This window comes from Rhinatrema bivittatum, chromosome 10 (assembly GCF_901001135.1).
Source record: "Rhinatrema bivittatum chromosome 10, aRhiBiv1.1, whole genome shotgun sequence".
Taxonomy (NCBI): domain Eukaryota; kingdom Metazoa; phylum Chordata; class Amphibia; order Gymnophiona; family Rhinatrematidae; genus Rhinatrema; species Rhinatrema bivittatum.
This window is the reverse complement of record NC_042624.1, coordinates 26,319,821-26,342,599: the sequence shown is the minus strand read 5'-3', so window position 1 is coordinate 26,342,599 and position 22,779 is coordinate 26,319,821. Positions and strand designations below refer to the sequence as shown.

General features: G+C 44.1%; 1 protein-coding gene across 8 annotated transcripts in view; it reads right to left on the bottom strand.

Annotated features, from left to right (window-relative positions):
- Positions 1-22,779, bottom strand: part of PRRC2C (proline rich coiled-coil 2C) — a 419,385-nt gene that overhangs the window by 251,931 nt on the left and 144,675 nt on the right. For all 8 annotated transcript variants that reach the window (XM_029618671.1, XM_029618666.1, XM_029618669.1 and 5 more), the window contains 3 exons: positions 13,687-13,760; positions 12,743-12,876; positions 801-888 (listed from right to left, as the gene is read on the bottom strand). In XM_029618671.1, the coding sequence (XP_029474531.1) occupies positions 801-888; positions 12,743-12,876; positions 13,687-13,760 (296 nt within the window). The remainder of the gene's footprint in view (positions 1-800; positions 889-12,742; positions 12,877-13,686; positions 13,761-22,779) is intronic.

Genomic DNA, 22,779 nt, shown 5'->3' with positions numbered 1-22,779 from the left:
ACAAATCAGTTCGGTTTACATTGAACAGTAACAGTGCTTCCGAATATGAAAGCAATTACATTGAACAGTAACAGTGCTTCCGAAAATGAAAGCAATTACATTGAACAGTAACAGAGCTTCAGAAGCGAACAATGTCCATAATTCTCAACCATTTTTTTTTAGAACTTTCAGGAATTTTAGTTTTACTGTGTTTCATGATATTGAATTCTATTTTGTGATATGTTGAATTTTTCATTTCATTTAAAGTTTATTCTGTTTAGTTTTACTGAATTGTATACCTTATTTTATTGTAAACCGATGTGATATATACTTTGAACGTTATGCAATTCTAATTCATGCATATTCATTATAGATATTCTGAAAACCTGACTGGTTAGGTGTACCTCCACGAAAGATTTCCAAAACACTGGAATATGATACAGCCCAAATAGCAAGAGGGAAAAATGTCCCATAGTAGATACAATATAAACAGAGGCAACAAAGGGAAACCTAGAAAAAAAGGTCAGCAGAAACAGCAAAAAATTTGCAAGTACATGTTTTTAGAAAGTTGCTTCATGTTGCTACTTTCACAGTTTCACCAACGCATGAAAGTTACACAGTGAATTCAATTCAGTGCAAAAGTAAGCGTGTGAGGTCATTCACCTCAGAGAAAGATAGATTTAGTAAAATTATGTCTGCAGAAATGCATTTTGCAATGCCAGGACAAAGATGTTCAAACAAACAGCCCTTGGAGCTAGCCTGACAGCACACATTCCAGCACCGGCTCAGCTGCTCACAAGCTGGCAAAAGCAACCACTTACCAGCTCTCCCCTTTTTCCTTTGAACCTGACTGATCCTCATCATCGCTGAAGTTGAGCTGCTCTGTGTAATCCACTTCCATCTGAGCCCCTATTAAATGTGGAAAAAAAAAAGAATAAGACTAACATTAAAGGCAGCAACCAAAACCTGTATTACTCAGTTGCTTACCTATAACAGGTGCTCTCAGAGGACAGCAGGATGTTAGTCCTCACACAAGGTGACATCATTGGATGGAGCCTGGTATGGAAACTTTATGCCAAAAGTTTCTAGAATGGAGAAATTACTTACCTGATAATTTCGTTTTCCTTGGTGTAGACAGATGGACTCAGGACCAATGGGTATTGAGCTCTCCTGATAGCAGATGGGAGACTGAGTCAGATTTCAAAGCTGCCGGCCTACATATACCCGTGCAGCATGCTTAGCTCTTCAGTATTCTCTGCGAAAAGCCAGTGTGGATATAGGTTGCTTAATACTTGATTACCCTTGATCAAACTTGAACTGGTACAATTGATTTTATATATATAAACTTTGGACTGGAGACTGCCAGGGCACTCAAACAATAAATGCCAACACCTGGGTAACTGGGGGTGTCTTGAACTGGGGGAAAGCCGTGGCTTACCCGTACTTGCTCAGTCTCAAGATTTGATATAAGAGGTTCTCGATTTCTGGGCAGCCTTGGGCAGGATGCTGAGTCCATCTGTCTACACTAAGGAAAACAAAATTATCAGATAAGTAATTTCTCCATTTCCTAGCGTGTAGCCAGATGGACTCAGGACCAATGGGATGTACAAAAGCTACTCCCCTACCGGGTGGGAGGCTGCCTGTGGCCCACTTAGTGCTGCCCTTGCGAAAGCTGTAGCCTCCCTGGCCTGAACATCCAGGCGGTAAAAACTGGAGAAGGTGTGTAGGGAGGACCATGTTGCCGCCCGACAGATCTCGGCTGGAGACAGTAGTTTGGTTTCAGCCCAGGAGACTGCCTGGGCCCTTGTAGAATGCGCCCTGACCTGTAGAGGTAATGGTTTTCCTGCCTCTATGTGGGCAGCATTAATTACTTCTTTGATCCAGTGGGCTATGGTGGCCCACGATGTCGCTTCCCCTTGTTTCTGCCCGCTGTGAAGAACGAACCGTGGTCAGTTTTGCGCAAGGATTCCTATCTCTTCAGGTATCGGACTAGGATTCTGCCGACATTCAGGTGGCGGACGAGGCATGAGTCTTCCGAATCCCTGTGCTCATCTGGTGATGGTAAGGATATGGTCTGGTTCATATGGAACTGGGAAACCACTTTTGGGAGGAAGGATGGTACCGTACACGTAGCTGCGTGCGTGCCTGATTTAAATCTCAGAGGAAGGACGGTACGGCTGTTCGAGCCTTGGAGACCGGAGACTTAGAAGTAAAGGTTTCTACCTTACCTGGTCTCGGCGCTTATCTGTCACGTGCCGGACAGTCTCCATCTGTCAGGGGGGGAGAGGGAAATACCTTCACCGCCGCGCTCGAATCTGCACCTGCTGCCTTTCAGCCACCCTGGGGACTACGTCCTCGCCAGGAATCGGCTGGCGGACTAAGGCTCACCTCTGAGGGATATCAAATCACCTCAGGAAAATCTCGACTGGGAGAGGGACAGTTAGGTTTCACAGCAGGAGAAGCGGGTCTCTCTTCTTAAAGGTAAATTTTCTTTCTTCTTTCTTGTAAATGTTACACTATTCTCGTTTGGGATAGTGTCCGCATCTGCTATGGAGACTGAGAAATACTGACGAGCTAGGCATGCTGCACGGGTATATGTAGGCTGACATCAGCTTTGAAATCTGACTCAGTCTCCCATCTGCTATCAGGAGAGCATAATACCCATTGGTCCTCAGTCCATCTGGCTACAAGCTAGGAAACTTTGATTTAGCCTCCCTGAGCAAGCTCAGCCATCATTATACCACGCATCCATGTGAGGTTCCCTTCATCATAACACACAGAATTCAATGATAAAAATAAAAAAGGAGAAGAAATCCACATAGTGGAAACCGAACTCCGCAAGGTGACAGGCTGGTTTCATGAGGACTAACATCCTGCTTGGCCTTGGAGAAAGCAGATTTGCTTGCCTGTAACAGGTGTTCTCTGAGGACAGCAGGATGTTAGTCCTCACACATGAATCCCTAGCTATCCCCAAAATAAAGCAGAGTTGCTTACCTGCAGAAGGTGAACGCCTAGGACAGCAGGATGGTAGTACCCACACATGGGTGACATCAGACGGATGCCGGCACGGAAAACTTATGTCAAAGTTTCTGGAAATTTGACAAGTCACACTGAGCATGCCCAAATCCATGAGGGGGGGGGGGTGTTTTTTTTGAGCTAGGCGCTCAACTAGGTGCCTAGAAATTATGCATCCAACACTTAGGCACACACGTAGGCGCTTACCTAGGCAGCCAAAAATTAAGCGCACAGTACCACTTTGCACATAGATAAGCATGCAGCCATTACGCATCGCATAACGTGTGTGCACAGACTACAAGGATCCATTGTGTGCCCAAATATAGACGCACATGCCGAACTGACAATCCAGTAGAGGGCAGCCTTAGAAAGCGTGTGAAAAGCCGTTGTGGCCTACCACACGGCACGCAGCAAAAAGGCTCAGAGCAGGGCCTAGACTAAGGAGGCTATACAACCTACCAGCCTGCCAACGTCCCTCAACTTCCCACAGAGCGGAACAAACATCAGACCAGGGGAGAAGGAAAGAACATGCCATGCTGGGACAGACCAAGGGTCCATCAAGCCCAGCATCCTGTTTCCAACAGAGGCCAAACCAGGCCACAAGAACCTGGCAATTACCCAAATACTAAGAAGATCCCATGCTACTGATGCAATTAATAGCAGTGGCTATTCCCTAAGAAAACTTGATTAAAAGCCGTTAATGGACTTCTCCTCCAAGAACTTATCCAAACCTTTTTTGAACCCAGCTACACTAACTGCACTAACCACATCCCCTGGCAACAAATTCCAGAGCTTTATTGTGCGTTGAGTGAAAAATAATTTTCTCTGATTAGTCTTAAATGTGCTACTTGCTAATTTCATGGAATGCCCCCTAGTCCTATTATTCAAAAGTGTAAATAACCGATTCACATCTACTCGTTCAAGTATCTCATGATCTTAAAGACCTCTATCATATCTCCCCTCAGCTGTCTCTTCTCCAAGCTGAACAGGCCTAATCTCTTCAGCCTTTCCTCATAGGGGAGCTGTTCCATCCCCTTTATCATTTTAGTTGCCCTTCTCTGTACCTTCTCCATCGCAACTATATCTTTTTTGAGATGCGGCGACCAGAATTGTACACAGTATTCAAGGTGTGGTCTCACCATGGAGCGATATAAAGGCATTATGACATTTTCCGTTCTATTAACCATTCCCTTCCTAATAATTCCTAACATTTTGTTTGCTTTTTTTTAATATTCTTTATTTATTGCTTTCAATAATTTATACAATAAACAACTTACATTGAAAATATCTTAAATGTCAAAGTTGAACATAAATCAAATAACATTTCCTTCAATCAACTTTATACTCTATATCAACTACTTTCATTTAAGAAACCCAAGGGAATATAGTAGACTCTTCATCATATTGGATCAAATTTTCATCAATTCTAATTTCTCTTGCACAACAGAACCGTCCTGTACCCCAATCCCTTGGTCAGATCACTTCCTGATTGAATCTTCCTTATCCACACACAAACAGACACACACCTCTCCACACACTTCTACCATTCAATTCAGGAAAGCATGTCCATCTAACATACTCAGCGATCAGCTATCCAAAGAACTCTCTAACCTAGACCTAGCTAATCCTGACTCAGCAATATCCTCCTGGCAAAAGATTACAGAAACAGTCGCAAACAAATGGTGCCCAATAATCTCCAAATCACTCAACCCAACAAAAAAGGGAAACCAACCCTGGTTCTGCTCGGAACTGAAACAGATGAAACAGGACCTACGCCAGAAAGAAAATAGATGGCGCAAAACCCCTAACAAAACAACACTTTCAACATACATGGGATTCTTACATCACTACAGGACCGCCATTCTACAGAAAAAAAAGGAATACTATGCAAACAAAATACACCATTTTCAGTATGATGCCCAGGCCCTATTCGCTTACGTAACACAAATCACTAAATCGACCTCCCCACCTATTCCAGATGAACAAGCTCTCTCCAAAGCTAATGAACTCGCTTCTTTCTTCCAACAGAAGATCTTAAATACCCTCGCCCTCCTTCCTACAAATACAACTCCTCCCAAGTCAGGAGAGAATTCCAGTTCTCTAAATAGACCCAATTTTGACTGTTTCAAATCAATCTCCACTAAAGAGATCGAATCCCTTCTAAAAAGACAGAAACCATCTAGCCATCCGGCTGATAATATTCCATCGAGACTCCTGCTTCTCATCCCAAACTCGATCTCAGGACCTCTGACCAGCATCATAAACAGCCTCCTAACCCAAGGAAGTTACCCAGATAGTCTAAAAACCGCTTCACTTAAGCCCCTCCTCAAGAAACACAATTTAGACCCAAATGTACTAGCTAATTTCAGACCCATCTCTAACCTCCCATTCATCGCCAAACTAACGGAGAAACTGGTAAACACACAGCTTTCTGATTATCTGGAAGATCACAAGATCTTACACCCATCGCAATATGGTTTCCGTAAATCACGCAACACTGAAACCCTCCTCATTTCACTAACAGACCATATTATTATGGGGTTAGACAAAGGACACTCCTCCTTACTAGTCCTATTAGACATCTCGGCGGCCTTCGACACCGTCAACCATACCATCCTGTTGGATCGCCTAGCAGATATCGGCATCTCCGGATCTGCTCACAACTGGTTCAAGTCCTTCCTCAGCAATAGGACTTACAAAGTCAAAATCAACAATAAAGAGTCACCCCTAACAAAATCTAACCTTGGCGTACGACAAGGATCTTCTTTATCCCCAACCCTCTTCAACATATACCTCCTCCCCCTCAGCCAACTGTTAACAGATCTCAACCTAATTCATTATCTGTACGCCGACGACGTACAGATTCTAATCCCCATAACAGAATCAATCTCGAAAGCGCTCACCCATTGGAATAACTGCCTACTATCTATCACCAATCTACTCAACAGCTTAAACTTGGTCCTCAACGCCTCTAAGACAGAGCTTCTCCTCATCTCCTCAAACGATAACAATATCTCCCAACCACCACCACTAAACTCTCACATCACCTGTAAGCAGGTTAGAGATCTTGGGGTGATTTTAGACAACCGACTAAACCTAAGGAAAATGGTCAACACAACAACTAAAGACTGCTTCTTCAGATTACAGGTCCTAAAACGACTTAAACCACTCCTATTCTTCCATGACTTCAGGACAGTTCTCCAAGCGCTACTGTTCGCCAAATAGACTACTGCAGCGCCCTTCTACTAGGACTCCCCAAATCCACTACCAAACCTCTGCAGATGATTCAAAATGCGGCAGCAAGATTGTTGACCAGTACCAGCCGCTGCGAACACATCTCACCCATACTCAGGAACCTTCACTGGTTACCAGTAAATTTCAGAATTCTATACAAATCAATCACCTTAATCCACAAAACCATCCATCATCAACTTCAACTTGACCTGGAAATACCTTTCAAACTCCACTCCTATAACAGACCAACTAGAGATATTTACAAAGGCACTCTCAATGTCCCCCCCACTAAAGCCACACGCCTCGCTACGACCAAAGACAGAGCCTTTTCGATAGCAGGCCCTTCTATCTGGAACAGCATCCCATCAAATCTCAGACTGGAGCCTTGCCTTTTAACTTTTAGAAAAAGACTTAAAACCTGGCTCTTTCACCAAGCCTTCCCTGAACCACCAGTCAATTACTAGTTGGCATTCATTCCTACCCGGTCTGGCACTCTGTCTTCTCGTATAAAATGGACTCTGAGACGTTCAGGTTATAGCACTGTTTAAGTTTTTTAATTTGTTCACTCTATGGTAACAATACTTTACCGGCCTTTCTTCTTTCCAGCTTGTTGTAAGCTTCCAAGTTCTCTCCCCCTGTTGATTGTAACTTTGACTTATTCCTACCTATTGTTATCTTTCGTTTACTTGAATTATTAATCTAGTTTTCCCTTTGTTAAACTGTAAACCGATCCGATATGGTTATTTACTATGAAGGTCGGTATAAAAAACTGTTAAATAAATATAATAAATATTGAACGGTATACAGGAATAAAAACTAAATCAATGAACATATACATCTATCTATGACCCAATTTCAATTTGCCGGTCATTGATCACGAGGAGATCTTTAAGACCCTGTGGATCATGGAATACATAGATCTTCCCTTCCATTTTAATAACACACTTACAGGGATATTTTAATATAAATTTCCCCCCTTTATCTAGTACCATTTTCCTATATTGTAGGAAATGCCTTCTGCGAATCTGAGTATTTTTAATGAGATCTGGAAAAACCCACACCTTTTGACTGTAGAATGTATTAAGTCTATTACGAAAAAAGAACCTCATTATGTTGTCCCTATCTGTAGCAAAAGCAAATTGCACTAATAAAGTTTCCCTTGTTTTTATATCAATTTCCTCCTGTGATTTTTGTAGGAGGTCTGATAATTCTATGGAATTTTCCCCAATTTCTATCCCTTTACCATTCTTTGTTAGATGTTCTAAATCAGATTCTTTTTTTCTTACTCCTAGAAAAAAGCTTTAACAATTACTGGCATACATTTTTCAGGAACCTTTAAACTTGACTTAAGTAGGCCCTAAACAACTCAATGGGATCCATTTTTCTTATCACTGGGAAATTATTAATTCTTAAATTTAAAGATCTTACTGTATTTTCTAAAATTTCTAATCTTTTATCTATTTCATTCTCCTTTACCATCTGATGACATTGGATTTTTTCAATCTGAAGTACCTTTTTATCCAGCATATTTACATCTTCTCTTTGTTTTCCCAATTCTGTTTGTTGTACTAATGTATTAGAGGTTTTTATAACTACTTCCATCAGTTTACTTAGAGGCATCTAATTTTTCCATAAAATTCCATAAACTCTCCAATGTCACGTTTACAGGTTTTTGGTAAACTGTCCATTTTAATTATCACTTCAATATTATCTTTATTACTGCTAGTAGGGTCAATATTTCTAGGTGTACTAGATTCTCTTGGAATAGGGGTGAAGTTTTCCAGCATTCCCATCAAGATTACATCCTGTTTCAGTTCTTTAGGGGACGATTTTTCACTTCCTTTTTCCAATTCCACTCGAGAATCCACAGAGCTCACATTTTCCTCTGATAAACCACTCGGGTTTACTGGGGAGAACCCCCTCTCTTTCCCAGGTGGTGATGGAGGAGCCGGCGCCCCTGGGCTCAATGATATTTCAGTAACCAGGGAGGAGGCACTCCGTTCCAGTGCTAATCCCCCAGCGGCTTGCCTTAACGGGGTATTCTGTGGGTCTAACCATTCCAACACCATTTTTTGTCCTAAATCAACTACAGCCACATCACTTGAAGGCTTTAATTTTGCCTTCCTTTTAGTGTGTGGCATTTTAAAAGGGGCAAAGAAGCTAGTCAAAGACAAAACTTGTGTTACGATGGTTCAATGTATATCTAAGATGAAGAGTCCACTTATGAGGCCATGAGTAGGTTTGAGATTAATTTCAGTCCTACCTGAGGGTATCTGTCGTATCAGGTATCTTTCATCCCGTAGTCAATCAAAAAGGTATAAAAAGAGATAGGAAATTTTCTAAGGTAGCAAATGTGGCGAGATCCCAGCGAGTCCCGGCAAAGCCCTGCTCAACCGCGCGCGCGGCTTAAGCAGCGTGCCGGTGTCGGCTGCGCGCCGCAGTAAGTTCTCTTAAATAGCTTGACTTCCGGGTTCGCCCCGGTACACGCCCCTCCGGCGTCCTTGACACAGGAAAATAGCAGCTGAAGATGGATTCGGGCTCCGTAGGGGCAACAATCTCTTACCCCCGGGCTTACTCAGCTGCAACAAGGTAATTGTCCCTTCTCCTCACGACCTAGAGAGATGCCGCAGTAAGTTCTCTTAAATAGCTTGACTTCCAGGTTTGCCCCTGGTACACGCCCCTCCGGCGTCCTTAAACTGAAAAAAAGTTTTTGTCAGAGCTAACTCTGCAAGTTTCACCAAAAAGGTTGTGGGAACCAGCAGATCAAGGGCACAGCCATGGGAGCCACCACGGCCCCCAGTTTGGCGTGTCTTTATGTGGCAAGATTCGAAGAACTCTTTATTTACTCTTCTGAATGGTTTAACCTGATTTCTCTGTGGTTACGCTTTATTAACGATGTATTTATTTATTATCTGGTTGGGGACTGACATACAGTTCTTTATGTTTTTAGATTGGTTAAACTCGCTTAATCATCATTTACAGTTTAACTTTTCTATACATCCATCCCATATAGCATTTTTAGATATTTTGATTTCTGCTGACTGTGATAGGTTCCATACCACAATTTTTCAAAAAGATACGGACAGGAATACTTTGTCGTCATTTGACAGTTGTCACCCACGTATTCTAAGGCATAACATCCCGACAGGCCAATTCTTGAGGCTTCGGCGTCTTTGTTCCACACGTGGGGAATTTTTAAAACAAGCTAAAGTTATGACATCACGGTTTAGTGTAAGAGGTTACCCCAGTAAAGTGATTAGGAATGCTTTTAAGCGTGCCCTTCACATAAACTGGGACTTGCTCTCTCTCCCCCAGGTCCGCTCCTCTGACACCACTAATAATTGCATCTTGCCTTTTTCTACTTTGAGTCGGGCGGTAACGAGCATTGTGCGTAAACACTGGCAGGCGCTAGCACTGCATCAGCTCTTCCAGGGCTCTTTACGCTTTACCTACCGGAGGGGAAGAAATCTAAGAGACAGATTGGCTCACGCGGATTACTCGCAGGTTAATGAGGACCCTGCAACAGTAGGTACACATAGACCATGTGGAAACTGCTCGCTATGCATCATACGGATATTATGTTATCCTTTAAACATCCTATTACTCAAAAAACTTTCTCTTTGAGATCTAACTCTGACTGTACCACACAGGGGGTTATATATGTTATCAAATGTCCTTGTTCTCTACTTTATGTAGGCAAAACATCTAGAAGGATTAAAACACGCATTATTGAGCACTGCTCAAATATCAGGACCTCCCGCGAGCAAGAACCCTTGGTGGAACACTGGGCCAGTCATTCTCATACTATTTCTGATTTGTTCTTCTTTGTCATTGAAGTTGTCCCTAGGCCGTCTCGGGGTGGGAACTATGCTGAACACTTAGGCCGTAAAGAACAAAAGTGGATTTTTACTCTAGATACTGTAACACCTAAAGGCTTAAATCGAGACGTCGAATGGTACCTTTTTACATGACTTCTTTCCATTACTTTTTTTCATTACCTGTACGGCAATCAGTCCGCTTGACTGCGATTGGGTGCCTCAGGGTTGTGGGAGCCAGTGATTGGTTCCCCTGAGTTTCGTGATCGCCTCACCTGAATTTTCGCGCCTAAACTTTGCTGGGTTTAAATACCTGTGTTGTACTGAGGGTTAGTGCACTCCCTGTTATGCTGTAAGTTTCTGCATCCAGGTATGTAAACCTGCTTATTCTGTTACATGTAATCACTTTTAGTTCGGCGTTAAGTCCATTTTTGTGTCCTGATCGTTGATATGCTTTGTTTTCAGATTGTTATAAATTTGGTGGTCCCTCCCGATGCAGCCTCCGGCGAAACACAGGACCGTGTCGGGGGACTTTTGTAAAAGTAACTTTTGGAATTGAACACAGTGGAGTTGCCGCAATAAAATTATACAATTCACTTTATATACCTCGAGTTTGGAATTCCTTGATTGGGACTTGAACTTTGTTGGTCTGCACTTTTTCTGTTGGATATTTTATGACGTGCAGTGTTTGCTCGCATTCTTCTTTGGCCGGTAATTGAAATCCCCCATTATTATTGCACTGCCAAATTGGTTATCTTCCCTGATTTCTCTTAGCATTTCATCATCTGTCTGACCATTTTGTCCAGGTGGATGGTAGTATACTCCTATCACTATACTCTTATCCAACAATCATGGGATTGCTACCCATATAGATTCTACTGAGCATTTAGTCTCTTGTATGATCTTTATCCTGTTGGACTCTTATACCCTCCTGGACATAAAGTGCCACACCCCCAAGTTGATCCTCCCCATCATTGCGATATAATTTGTACCTTGATATAGCACTGTCCCATTGGTTATCCTCCGTCCACCAAGTCTCTGTGATGCCAATTATGTCAATCTCATCATTTGCTGCTATACGCTCTAACTCTCCCATCTTACTTCTTAGACTTCTGGCATTGGCATACAGTCATTTCAAATTGTGCTGTTTGTATTAACAGCCTGCTTTTCAGTTAGGGATAATTCGGAAATCATTCGCTTCAGTGATTTTTTATATATAGGCACATAGACTGTTTGCTTTTAATGGAACCTCTCTTTGGGATGCCCTAACTCTCCTGTTTCATTAGTATCCTTCAAGTATACATTCCTCCGAACAATGCACTGCTGAGTGACTGTCAGCTTTCCCCCTTGTTCTAGTTTAAAAGCTGCTCTATCTCCTTTTTGAAAGTTAGTGCCAGCAGCTTGTTTCCAACTCTGGTTAAGGTGGAGCCCATCCTTTCGGAAAAGTCTTCCCTTTCCCCAAAAGTATCCCCAGTTTCTTACAAAACTGAATCCCTCTTCCCTGTACCATCGTCTCATCCACGCATTGAAACTCTGGAGCTCTGCTTGCCTCTGGGGACCTGCACGTGGAACAGGGAACATTTCAGAGAATGCCACCCTGGAGGTTCTGGATTTCAGCTTCCTAACTAAAATCCTAAATTTGGCTTCCAGAACCTCTCTCCCTCCTGGTAAGTCTCTGTATATATAAATATATTTTTTTTAAAAACCAGAGCTCAGCCGTTCCTGGCTGAGCACAGAGACAGTCTCCGGCTGCGGGGGGAGAGAGCATGTGCCATCACCGCCACGCTCGGCTTCCTGCACCTGCTGTCTTTCAGTTGCTCAAGCAGCTAATTCCAGCTGGCAAAACCAGCCACCTGTCAAGGAACACATCTGAGGGACCACGGAAATCACCTCAGGAATTCTCAACTGGGGGAGGGACCATTTGGTATCACCACAGGTGAGCTGGACCAATTTTATCCTTAATTCTCCTTTATTTTAAAATGAAGCAATCCCCAGTGGGGAGAAGCATATCCACCATCTGCTGGAGACAGATAATACTGCAGGGGTGTATATGCTATGACATCAGTTTACTCCATCTCCATCTGCTGGTAGGAATGCATTTCCGTGCTAGGCTCCATCCGATGATGTCACCCTTGTGTCAGGAATACTGCTTGTCCAAAGAGAAATGTGCAATTCCTGATATTTGTGAGACTATCTGGGCAGGGGGGGAAAATGTGTGTCCACAAGTTACTTCTCTTGGAGAAATGTTCCTTTTAAAATTACCCCGGATACAAACTATTAGATTTAAGGGCCTTTTTTTTTTCCCCCATAGTCAGCTCACTTAGATTTCTATGTAAGGGGTAAATTCAGGCTTCAATCTGTTGTATTTTTTCTGGCTCTCAATGTACAAATTCGAGCCTATGTTTTTCCAAAGCTCTTCAGGAAACGTTCCACATAGTTACTGTTGGATGACACCAGCTACTTGTATTGCTGATTATTCTGCTTGTCCTCAGATAACATATGGATCTTAGCTTGGCAGTATCCTTCCTGTGAGGCAATCATGTTGTCCAAGCTAATTATCTATAAGTCAAAATTCTTGTGTGAAAATAACATCTTTCTACCAAAGCGGTATCAAGTTTAAGAACTAAAGCAACAAGACTGAGATGAGTTATCAACAAGATGCATTTTGCTTGAAGGTGACTAAGCTGTGATCTGCTTACCAGCCCAGCCTTCATCAGCCTCCGTGTCCAGGTTATCAAGCTCCTTCAGTTCACTTGCACTAATGATGGAAGGGCGTTCCACACCTTCTGTCGCCCAAGACTGTGGCTGTGGAGCGTGCCTACCCCTGGGCATTCTAGACAGAAGCAAAAAGTGGAAAGCACTATAACAAGGTAGATCACCATGCTTTCAGATGCATGAAATATATATGATTAAGGGGAGGGATATTCTGTTCTGATAAACTGCAGGACAAAGTATTATAGGTCATTCTCTACAGACCTGATGAAGGGAGCATAATTCAAAACACGGGCACAAAAGTATTAAGTTGGTCCAACAAAATGGTATCAATTACTTTGTTAATCTTGATTTTTGCAGCTTAAGGAAAACAAACTGATCAAATTTCACTGTTGCACATAGTTTCATGAATTGCAGTAAGATGGCATAGTACCACTGGTATGATTATACACAAGATCCCAACTATGTGTTTTAGGACTGAATTATTCTTAAAAATACCAATTTTTGGAAAATGTATTTACTTAGAACAATTAAAAATGTAATTTTAAAGGGCAATTAAAACATTAAAATGACAAAAAAAGTGCAGGGAAAGCTTCAGTCTATTTTTCACACTAACTCTTGACTCTGGCAGCAAGCACATTTGTTTCAGTACACAGGCACTTTGTTGAACTAGCCCCGGATATAATGGAAGATTTTCTGTAAACATCTTATAGCAAACTGCTCCATAATAATCTACAGCTAACTCTTGCTTCTCCATCAGGTTCTCTCCAACCACTGGACTATATACAAATCTACCAGTACATGCCATCAAAAACAGGAGAACCTCAAAAACATGGGGCCTTAAAAGTGCTCAGCTCCCGCTTTCTGCTATTTCTGTGGGCAGCTGACTTATTTACCATCAAATGTCTCATATGGATTTTAAAAAACTTACTTGCTTGCTTCAGCTGGAGTAGGATACCTATTTGGCATTGGAGGGAATGGCACTCTGGGATATGGATGGAACATCTGTAGAACAAAAAAAAATTTATTTTTTTTTTTAGAGCAAGGTAGCAAAAACCAATCCTTGAAGGCCACAAATTGGCTTGCTTCTGGGGATAATCAAAATATATAATGAACTATACAAAACAGCCATTGTATGTAAAAAGAATCATGAATACTTGCAGATGTCCTGAAAACCAGAGATTGCTCTTGATAATGGAGAAATTACTTACCTGATAATTTTGTATTTCTTAGTGTAGACAGATGGATTCAGGACCAGTGGGTTTATGCTCCCCTGCCAGAAGATGGAGACTGAGCAAGCTGATGTCACAGTATATTTAGCTCTCCAGTGATCCCAGCCTGCCAGTATTCTCTTCAAAAGCAACTGTGGACAGGCTAGCAAAAAACTTGATTAAAACATGGTTAAAAACATGCAACCATAACTGTACTTAACCAACAAGAAACACTGAACTCAAGTAAGATTCAAGGTACCCCAGTAAGCCCTTGGGATCCGTATCCCCACAGGAGGACTATTGACACACTCATGCGGCAGCCAAAGGCGGGAAGCTGAGTCCATCTGTCTACACTAAGGTATATGAAATTATCAGGTAAGTAATTTTTCATTTCCTAGCGTGTAGATAGATGGACCAGGAACAGTGGGATGTACCAAGGCTATTCCCGAACAGGGTGAGAGGCTTGCCCATGATCTAGTCAATATCGCATGTGCAAAGGCTGTGTCCTCCTGGGCCTGCATATCCAGACAACAGAACCTGGAAAAAGTGTGTAGGGAAGATCACGTAACAGCTCGGCAAATGTCACCGGGAGAGAACAACCTAACCTCCTCCCATGACACTGCCTGAACCTTAATCTGATTAGGCAACAGCTTTTCAGCATCCACATACACAGCCGTGACTACCTCCGTAATCCAATGAGCTATGGTAGTCCGTGAAGTTAGAGCAATCTGCTTATTCACGATATGTGGAGAACAAACAGGCGATCAGTCTTTCAAAAAGGTTCAGAAACCTCCAGATACTGCACAAGTCTCTTGGCATCCAAGGAGAGCAAGAGGCGATACTCCTCCACAACCCTGACCTTATCCAGGGATGGCAAGGAGATGGACTGATTCAAATGAAAGTCCAAGACTACTTTCGGCAAGAAGGATGAAACAGTATGCAGCTTTAACACCCCCGGAATCACCCGAAGGAATGGCTCCCGGCAAAACAAGGCCTGCAACTCAGCAATTCAACATGCTGAATGTATAGCCACCAGGAACACAGTCTTCAAGGTCAACATCTACAGGAAAGGCTACGCAGCAGTTGGAACACAAGGCCTGCCAAAAATCAAGCACCGAGTTAAGACTCCATAAAGGGAACCAGTACCCTTAAGAGGGGCCTAAGAAGCTTCACTCCCTTCAAAAAATGAATCAAATCAGGGTGAGATGACAATGAACCACCATGCACCTGGCCCCTAAGAGCTGCAAACTGCACCTTCAAGGAATTAAGGGCCAAACCTTTATTCAACCCATCTTGCAAAAAGTCCAAAATGAAGAACACCACACTCCTCACACCAGGCCTCAAGAACTCTCCAAACCCGCACATAAGCCAAGGAGGTGGAGAACTTGCGAGCGCGGAGAAAGGTGGCAATCACCACAGAGAAATAACCACACTTCAACAGGTGAGCCCTCTCAAGGGCCAACCGTAAGACAGAAGAGAGTCGGATCCTTGTGAAGAACTTGTCTCCTGATGTAACAGATCCATGTGCGGTGGAAGGCGAAAGGGGGTCACCACCAGGAGTCTTCGCAAATCCGCATACCATGGACGCCTGGCCAGACCAGCAACACCAGGAGTACCAATCCCTTGTGGCCTTCAATCTTTCTAATTATCCTGCCCAACAAGGGCTATGGAGGAAAGGCATAAAGGCAAGCTGTCTTCCAACCAGACCTGTAAAAGAGTATCTATTCCCAGGAACCACTGATCTCTCCTGCAACTGCAGAATCTAGGAACTTTTGCGAGAAGTCGTCAGATCTAGGATGGTAAGGTGCCAGTGATCCACAATCAGCTGAAATGCCTCGGCTGACAACACCTACTCTCCTGGGTCCAGACTCTCCCTGCTTAGAAAGTCCGCGCCCATGTTGTCTTTTCCTGCAATGTGAGCGGCAGAGATCATCTGCAGATGACCTTCCACCCATACCATAAGTTGGCCCAATGCCTGTGACACTGTCTGGGGCTCTTGATTCCTCCCTGGAAATTGATGTAGGCCACTGGAACATCATTGGCACTCCAACGCCTTTGGGCCATCCACTCCAGACAGCGAGCCTCTTCAACCGTGGAGACTCGCATCTGTCATAACTATTGTGTTGGAGACAAGGGAACTCCCTTCCTCAGATGATCCTCCTGCAACCACTCTTGGAGGCGGGAGAAGATTTCCATCAGAAAGTGGAGATAGATAGCATAGTCCTGAGATGTGGGCTCCAACGAGACAGCGGAGAGCACTGAAGAGAACACATACACCCTCACCAATGGCACCACTTCTAGGGTTGCCGCCATCAAGCAGAGTACCTGTACGTAGGTCCACACCACTGGACGCATGGTGTTCACCAACTGACACACCTGAGACATCAATTTCTGAATCCTAACGTCCGGTTGGAATACTTTGTCCTGCCCCATGTCGAATTGGAACCCCAGACACTTCAATGACTGGGATGGCGGAAGATTGCTCTTGGTCAGGTTGACCACCCAACCAAGCTGCTGCAATAAGGAGATCACCTTGTGTGTCACCAGGCTGCTCTCTTCCTGAGTCTTGGCTCAAATCAGCCAGTCGTCCAAATACGGGTGCATCAGCATCCCTTCTCTTCGCAAGGCCACCGTTACCACCACCATAATCTTGGAAAATGTACTGGGAGCGATGGCTAGACCAAAAGGCAGTGCCCGAAACTGATAATGGCGCCCCAACACGGAAAAGCGTAGAAAGCATTGGTACTCCAATCAGATGGGAATATGAAGGTAAACCTCCGACAGATCCAGGGAGGTCAGAAATTTCCCCAACTGGATCGCCATCATCTCAGAGTGTAAGGTTTCCGTGCAAAAATGAGTCACCTTCAAATGACGGTTAACCCTCTTGAGATCCAAGGTGGGATGAAAGGAGTCCTCCCCTTCTTGGGCACAACAAAATAAATGGAATAGCGCCCCATACTTTGAGCCGTGGGCAGCAAAACCACAGCCCTCAACCTGAGGAGCCTTTGAAGCATGAACTCCACTACCTGCTTCTTCTGCGGGGAGTACAAGGGAACACCATGAACACGTCCTGAGGAATACTAAAAACTTCCAGCACATATCCTTCTCATATCATCTCCACGACTCATCGGTCTGATATGATCTCAAACTCCCCCACCTCCCAATAAAAGAGAGAGACATCCTCTATCTCAGGCTCCTGAAGGTGGGTCAGCGAACCTTCAATGGGAGGGTACAGGAGCCTGCACCTAGTCTTTCACAAATGCCTGGATCCTGCAGCACGACTTCTCATGATAAAGAGGTGCTGCACCTGTCTCTTATCGTCTGGCAAATGAGGAACTGGAGATTTGTTCCACTTACTGGCCAAGTTCTCCAACTTGTTGTCAAATAAAAGCGAGCCATGAAAAAGCAATTTGGTGAGATTAGCCTTGGAGGTCACAGCATCTGGCCCTCACAATCAAAATCACCCCTCTGGATAAGGTGTGGACCAAGACAATCCACATCAGCCAAAAAAGGCAGCAGCTGGTACCATAACAGAGCTAGGATTTACTCCAGAGACAGCAACCTCCTGGGAGAGAAGCAAACAAGAGCAAGCCACCAAGGAACAGGAAGCGATGCAAGGTCACTGCCACAGCTTCAAACGGCTGCTCAAGGATAGTCTCAATCTTGCTAACATGAGCATCCTTCAAGGCCTTTCCCCCTTTCACGGGAATAGTAGTCTGCTTGGAGACTGCACACCCAAGTGTATCTACCTTTGGAAAACAGAATCACTCTCTCACCACCGAATCCAGAGGGTACAGGCCTTCCAAAATCCAATCCCTTTGGAAATATCCTCTGGGGCACTGCTCTCAATTCTAGAATAGCTTCTATCACAGGGATCTCCTTGGCTCGGAAACGGAATCTACCCCAGGAACTCCAAGCATCGTCAAGGTCTGGGAAAAAACAGAGCGGGCAGTTCATCTCTATGAAAGAACCATCATATAGTTCTATATGGCGCCAATCCGGGGGGGGGGGGGGGGGGGGGGGAGTGGTTCTCCATCCTCAATAGGCAGGACTGGCGCCATCATGGACATTGGCTTTCCAGGTTAAAGAATAAGCTCTAACTCGTTAAACTATTCGTATCGTTATATTTATTCTACCTGCCTTTATCTTCCTTCCAGCTTGTTTTAAGCTTCCAAGTTCTTCCATTCCTTTGTTGATTGTAACTTTGACTTATTCCTTTTCTCCTTTGTTTATCTATTGTTACCAAATTGTCACCTCAGTTTACCCTTGTTAAAATGTAAACCGATCCGATATGGTTATCTACTATGAGGGTCGGTATAGAAAACTGTTAAATAAATAAATAAATAAATAAATCATCCGAGCCAGCCTGAGCTCCATCCAGAGGACCCACTGCTGCACAAGGGGCACTGCGGTGTTGAAAAAAGGTAGAAGCATGCAGACCAAGAGGCATCTGAGAACTACTTACTGAGCCACCTTCCCCTGCTGAGGAACAGTTAGGGGAGGACAAAGGTCAGGCACCCCACCTGAGACGTCTTCAACTAGACCATATCCGGCTGGGAAGAACCAGGCTTAGCCAAAAACAGAGGAAGACAAGGCACTCAGCCTCCAAGCAGCGCTGGCACAAAGTAGTGGGCGTTCCAGGAAGGAGATGCCCGAAAAGAACAGGCAGTGCAAAGAAAAGGTGCTTAGGCTTCTAAGACACATGTGCTATCATGTCCGACAATGCGCTGAGTGGTGGCTGGAGGCGTGTGCCTAGCTGCCTTGTGCCTTTTTTTTTTTTTATTTATAAACTCAACCAGGTGCCCAAAATTATGCATCCAATAACTTATGTGTGCACACCTAGACATTCACTCAGGCGTCCAAAATTAGAGCGCATAAAAAACCTCAAGTGCACAGTGCCACTTGAGCGCTGACAGAAGTGTGCGGCCACTAGGAGGCACTTGTTGTGGGCACGCAAAATTCAAGGTGTTACTGTGTGCCCAAAACCTGGGCACACAGTGAGACGCATAAGCCAGACTGACAAACCAGTAGAGGGCAGCCTCTGAAACTGCGCAAAAAGTCGTTGCGGCCTACCAAACTGTGCGCAGCAAAAAGCCTCAGAGTGGGGCCTAGTCTACAGAGGCTGTTCACATTCCCAATCTCCCACGGAGCAAGACAAACGTCGGAACGGTGCACTGAGCTCAGAGACCGGGTGGGAGAAGAAAACCCCGTACAGTAAAGCTACCTGCCAAGACTCTGTATATATCTATTTTTTTTTAAACTTACCGAGCTCAGCCTTACCTGGCTGAGCACAGAAACTGTCTCTGGCTGTTGGGGGAGAGGGCAATTGCCATCACCGCTGCGCTTGGCTTTCTGCACCTACTGCCTTTCACCGTTCAAGCAGCTACGTCCACGCCAGCAAAAGCAGATACCGGGCCAAGGCACATCTCTGAGGGACCATGGAAATCACCCCAGGAATTCTCAACTGGGGGAGGGACCTTTAGGTATCACCGCAGGAGAGCAGGGCTTTCTTTTCCTTAATTTAGATTTCAAATTTCTCTTTCCAAAAAACTCGAAGCATTCCCCATAGGGAGATGCACATCCACCATCTGCTGGAGACAGAGAATACTGGCAGGCTGGGGCCACTGCAGGGCTATGTATACTTAAAACGGTTGAGACCCCTCCTCCACTTCCAAGATTTCCGAACAGTTTTACAAGCAATCATTTTCTCTAAAATCGATTATTGCAATTCACTCTTACTTGGCCTCCCTGCTAACATTATAAAACCTTTACAGATGTTACAAAACGCTACAGCAAGGATCCTAACCAAAACCAACAAAAGAGACCATATAACACCCATTCTAAAGAACCTGCACTGGCTCCCAATCAAATTCAGAATCTTATTCAAAGTCTTATCAATCATCCACAAAGCCATTCACAACATCACCCCACTGAATCTCATGATCCCATTTCAGCCTCGCTCCACATCCAGAGTGGTGAGACAAGCATAGAGAGACACTCTACAGGCCCCCCCCCCCCCTATCAAAACGTCATTAAGGAAAAGAGCTCTCTCCACCGCTGGCCCAAAACAATGAACTCGCTCCCCTCAGACCTCAGGCTTGAACAATGTCCGATCACCTTTAAAAAAAAAAAAAAAGACTCAAGACTTGGTTGTTCAACCAAGCCTTCTCTTAACTCAGCTATCTTATCAAATCGCCTACTTGTAGACTCTGCCCTTGGCAAACCTCTAAAGGTACTGTCGCTTTAATAAACCCGCCATAGTAGCACTCAATCCCCGTGCCCTAATCCTAGTCACCGAACATTACACCAACTAGCATTATGCTCACCGGCCAAGTCTCCTTTGACATACTCTATGTTAAACCCAGTTCTTTGTATCCAAGTTTGATCACCCTGGTTTAATGTAAGACATTCTCTTGTCATGGTTTTTGTTGAAATGTAAACCGAAGTGATTGGTAACTCTGTTACTTGAATATCGGTATATAAAAGTGCTAAATAAATAAATAAATATACTTGACCGTCAGCTTGCTCCGTCTCCATCTGCTGGCAGGGGAGCATAAACTTGCTGGTCCTGAGTCCTTCTGTCTACATGCTAGGAAATCATAGTTTGACTACCTCAAAAGACTGTTTAGTTAGCAGAAAGCATCAGTCACTGCGTCCATAGGATTTCAGATATTGAAGACATATGTTCTAAAATCCTCAGGAGGCAACGTGACAGCAGGAGAAATATGCCTCCCACTAACCAAGTCAAAAAAATTCAGAAGCAGATGTCAACAGCAGAAAAGGCCTATTTTGCCCATTTGTGTAAACATATTAAATCTTTCCAATTTGTGATAATCTTCCACCACCTTCCCCCAAAAAAGTCCTAATGAGTTTATCCCATACATTAGAGCTTTCCAAACTGTGTGTCGTGACATGTTAGTGTGTCGCCTGCAGTGTGAAGGTGTGTCGCCCGGTCGACATAGCAGCAGGGCCGGCGGAAGCAGGGAACTACAGCAGGAAGATCGGCGGAGCCGTGGTGGCGCTTACCTCACCACGGCCCGAAGAAAAGGGTCACGTTCACTCCTTCCTGCCCCGGAAGAAAAACATTGCTGGAGCCGCATAGGCAGGATTGAGGAGCAGCATCTGCCATGTACAGAAGAAGAGCAGCGTTAATGGGCCGCCGCATATCCCACATTGCGGTGGCCCGAGAAGAGGAGGAAACCCGGTAGTAGGGCCGCTGTGAGAATGAGAACCTGATTGTGTGTTTGAGGGAAGAAGACAGATGAAGATAAAAGAAATAGAAAAAAAAAGACCCTGTAAAAGGAATTGGCAAAAAACCAAGAAAGAGAAGGTGGGGAAAAAAAAGCCTGTGACCAACAGATTAGAAAACTAAGATCAGACAGCAAAGGTAAAAAAAATTACTTTTTAGTGATTGGCATGTTATCTTTGGGACTGTGCAAGAGTAGCACTTTCTCTATGCTGATCTCGCAATGTACGAGATCGGCATGGAGGAAGTGGAAGCCCACAAATATTTAATACCGCGGGGCCTGTACAGAGGAGGCAGCAGAACGGGCTTCAGTGCCAATAGCAGCAATCAGCCACCTCCCCAAATATCCACATGGCAGCAGTGACAGCAGTAGCAGAGGAATGAGAGAGGCTCTGAGGTTGCTGGCAAAGGAAAGAGGGGGGGTCTGCCTTCAATGTCTGCAAGTGCATGACTAGGACTCTGCCTGGGGGTGTATGCGTGTGAATGCATGGGTGCCTGCCTGAGGCTGTATCTGTGTATGAGAACGAATGGGTGTCTTCCTGGGGGCTGTGTGTGAGAGAATACATCGGTGCCTGCCTGCAGGTCTCTGTGTGTGTGAGAGAATGAATGTGTGCATGCCTGGGGGGGTGGGGAGGGAGCGGTGTGAAAATGAATGGGGGCTGCCTGGGGGTCAGTGTGGGTATAACATTATGTAATCCACAAAAACGTATGTATATATTTAAGGAAATATACATAAATTGTCGAAATACGTTTTGTTCGTTTAACCTTTAACCTCTGGTTTGCTGGTAGACAATTACTATGCCATGAAATTATGTTTGTCTAAAAAGTGTGTCACCAACATGAAAAGTTTGGAAAGCTCTGCCATACATGCTTGAATTTTGCAATGGTTCTAGATTATACCACATCTGTAGTATGTTTCAGATGTCCACCATCCCCACAGTGAAAGTGTTCTCAGACAATCCTTAACAACCTTCAGCTTCATATGACTACATTGAGCTTTTCATTCTATTGAAACATTCCAGAAAACTGAACTTTTGTATCATGTCACCCCTTTCCTTTTTCTCTTCTACAGAGTATGACTTTAGCATCTTCAGCCTGTGTATGGCTTACAGTGCAGGTCATGCACCATTTTTGGTGACTCTCCTTTGAATTGCCTCTGCTTTATCAATGTCCTTTTTTTAGATGTGATCTCCAGAACTGCACAACAGTCTTCAAGGTGAGTTTACATCACAGACCTATATAGAGATAGTATTACTTACCTTTTTCAACTAGTGATGCCTCTTTTTATGCATTTGAGTATACCAATAGCTTCCTGAGACACAAAACCCCAAGGGGAGTGATGAGTGCCAGCAAGAAATGTACTCCGCATCACAGAAAACATTACAAGCAGGGTTTCAGGTGAGTAAACCCTGACAACGACGGTAGGTCTAGAACCTCCTGGATACAGGAAAAAGTCTAGAGATGTAAACAAGAGAAGGACTCCTGGACGAAGACTGCACAGTTTTCTTTGCTCTTACAAGGCAATCGAAAAACCAACTGGGGCTCAAGAACTCCCCCAAAAAGAGCT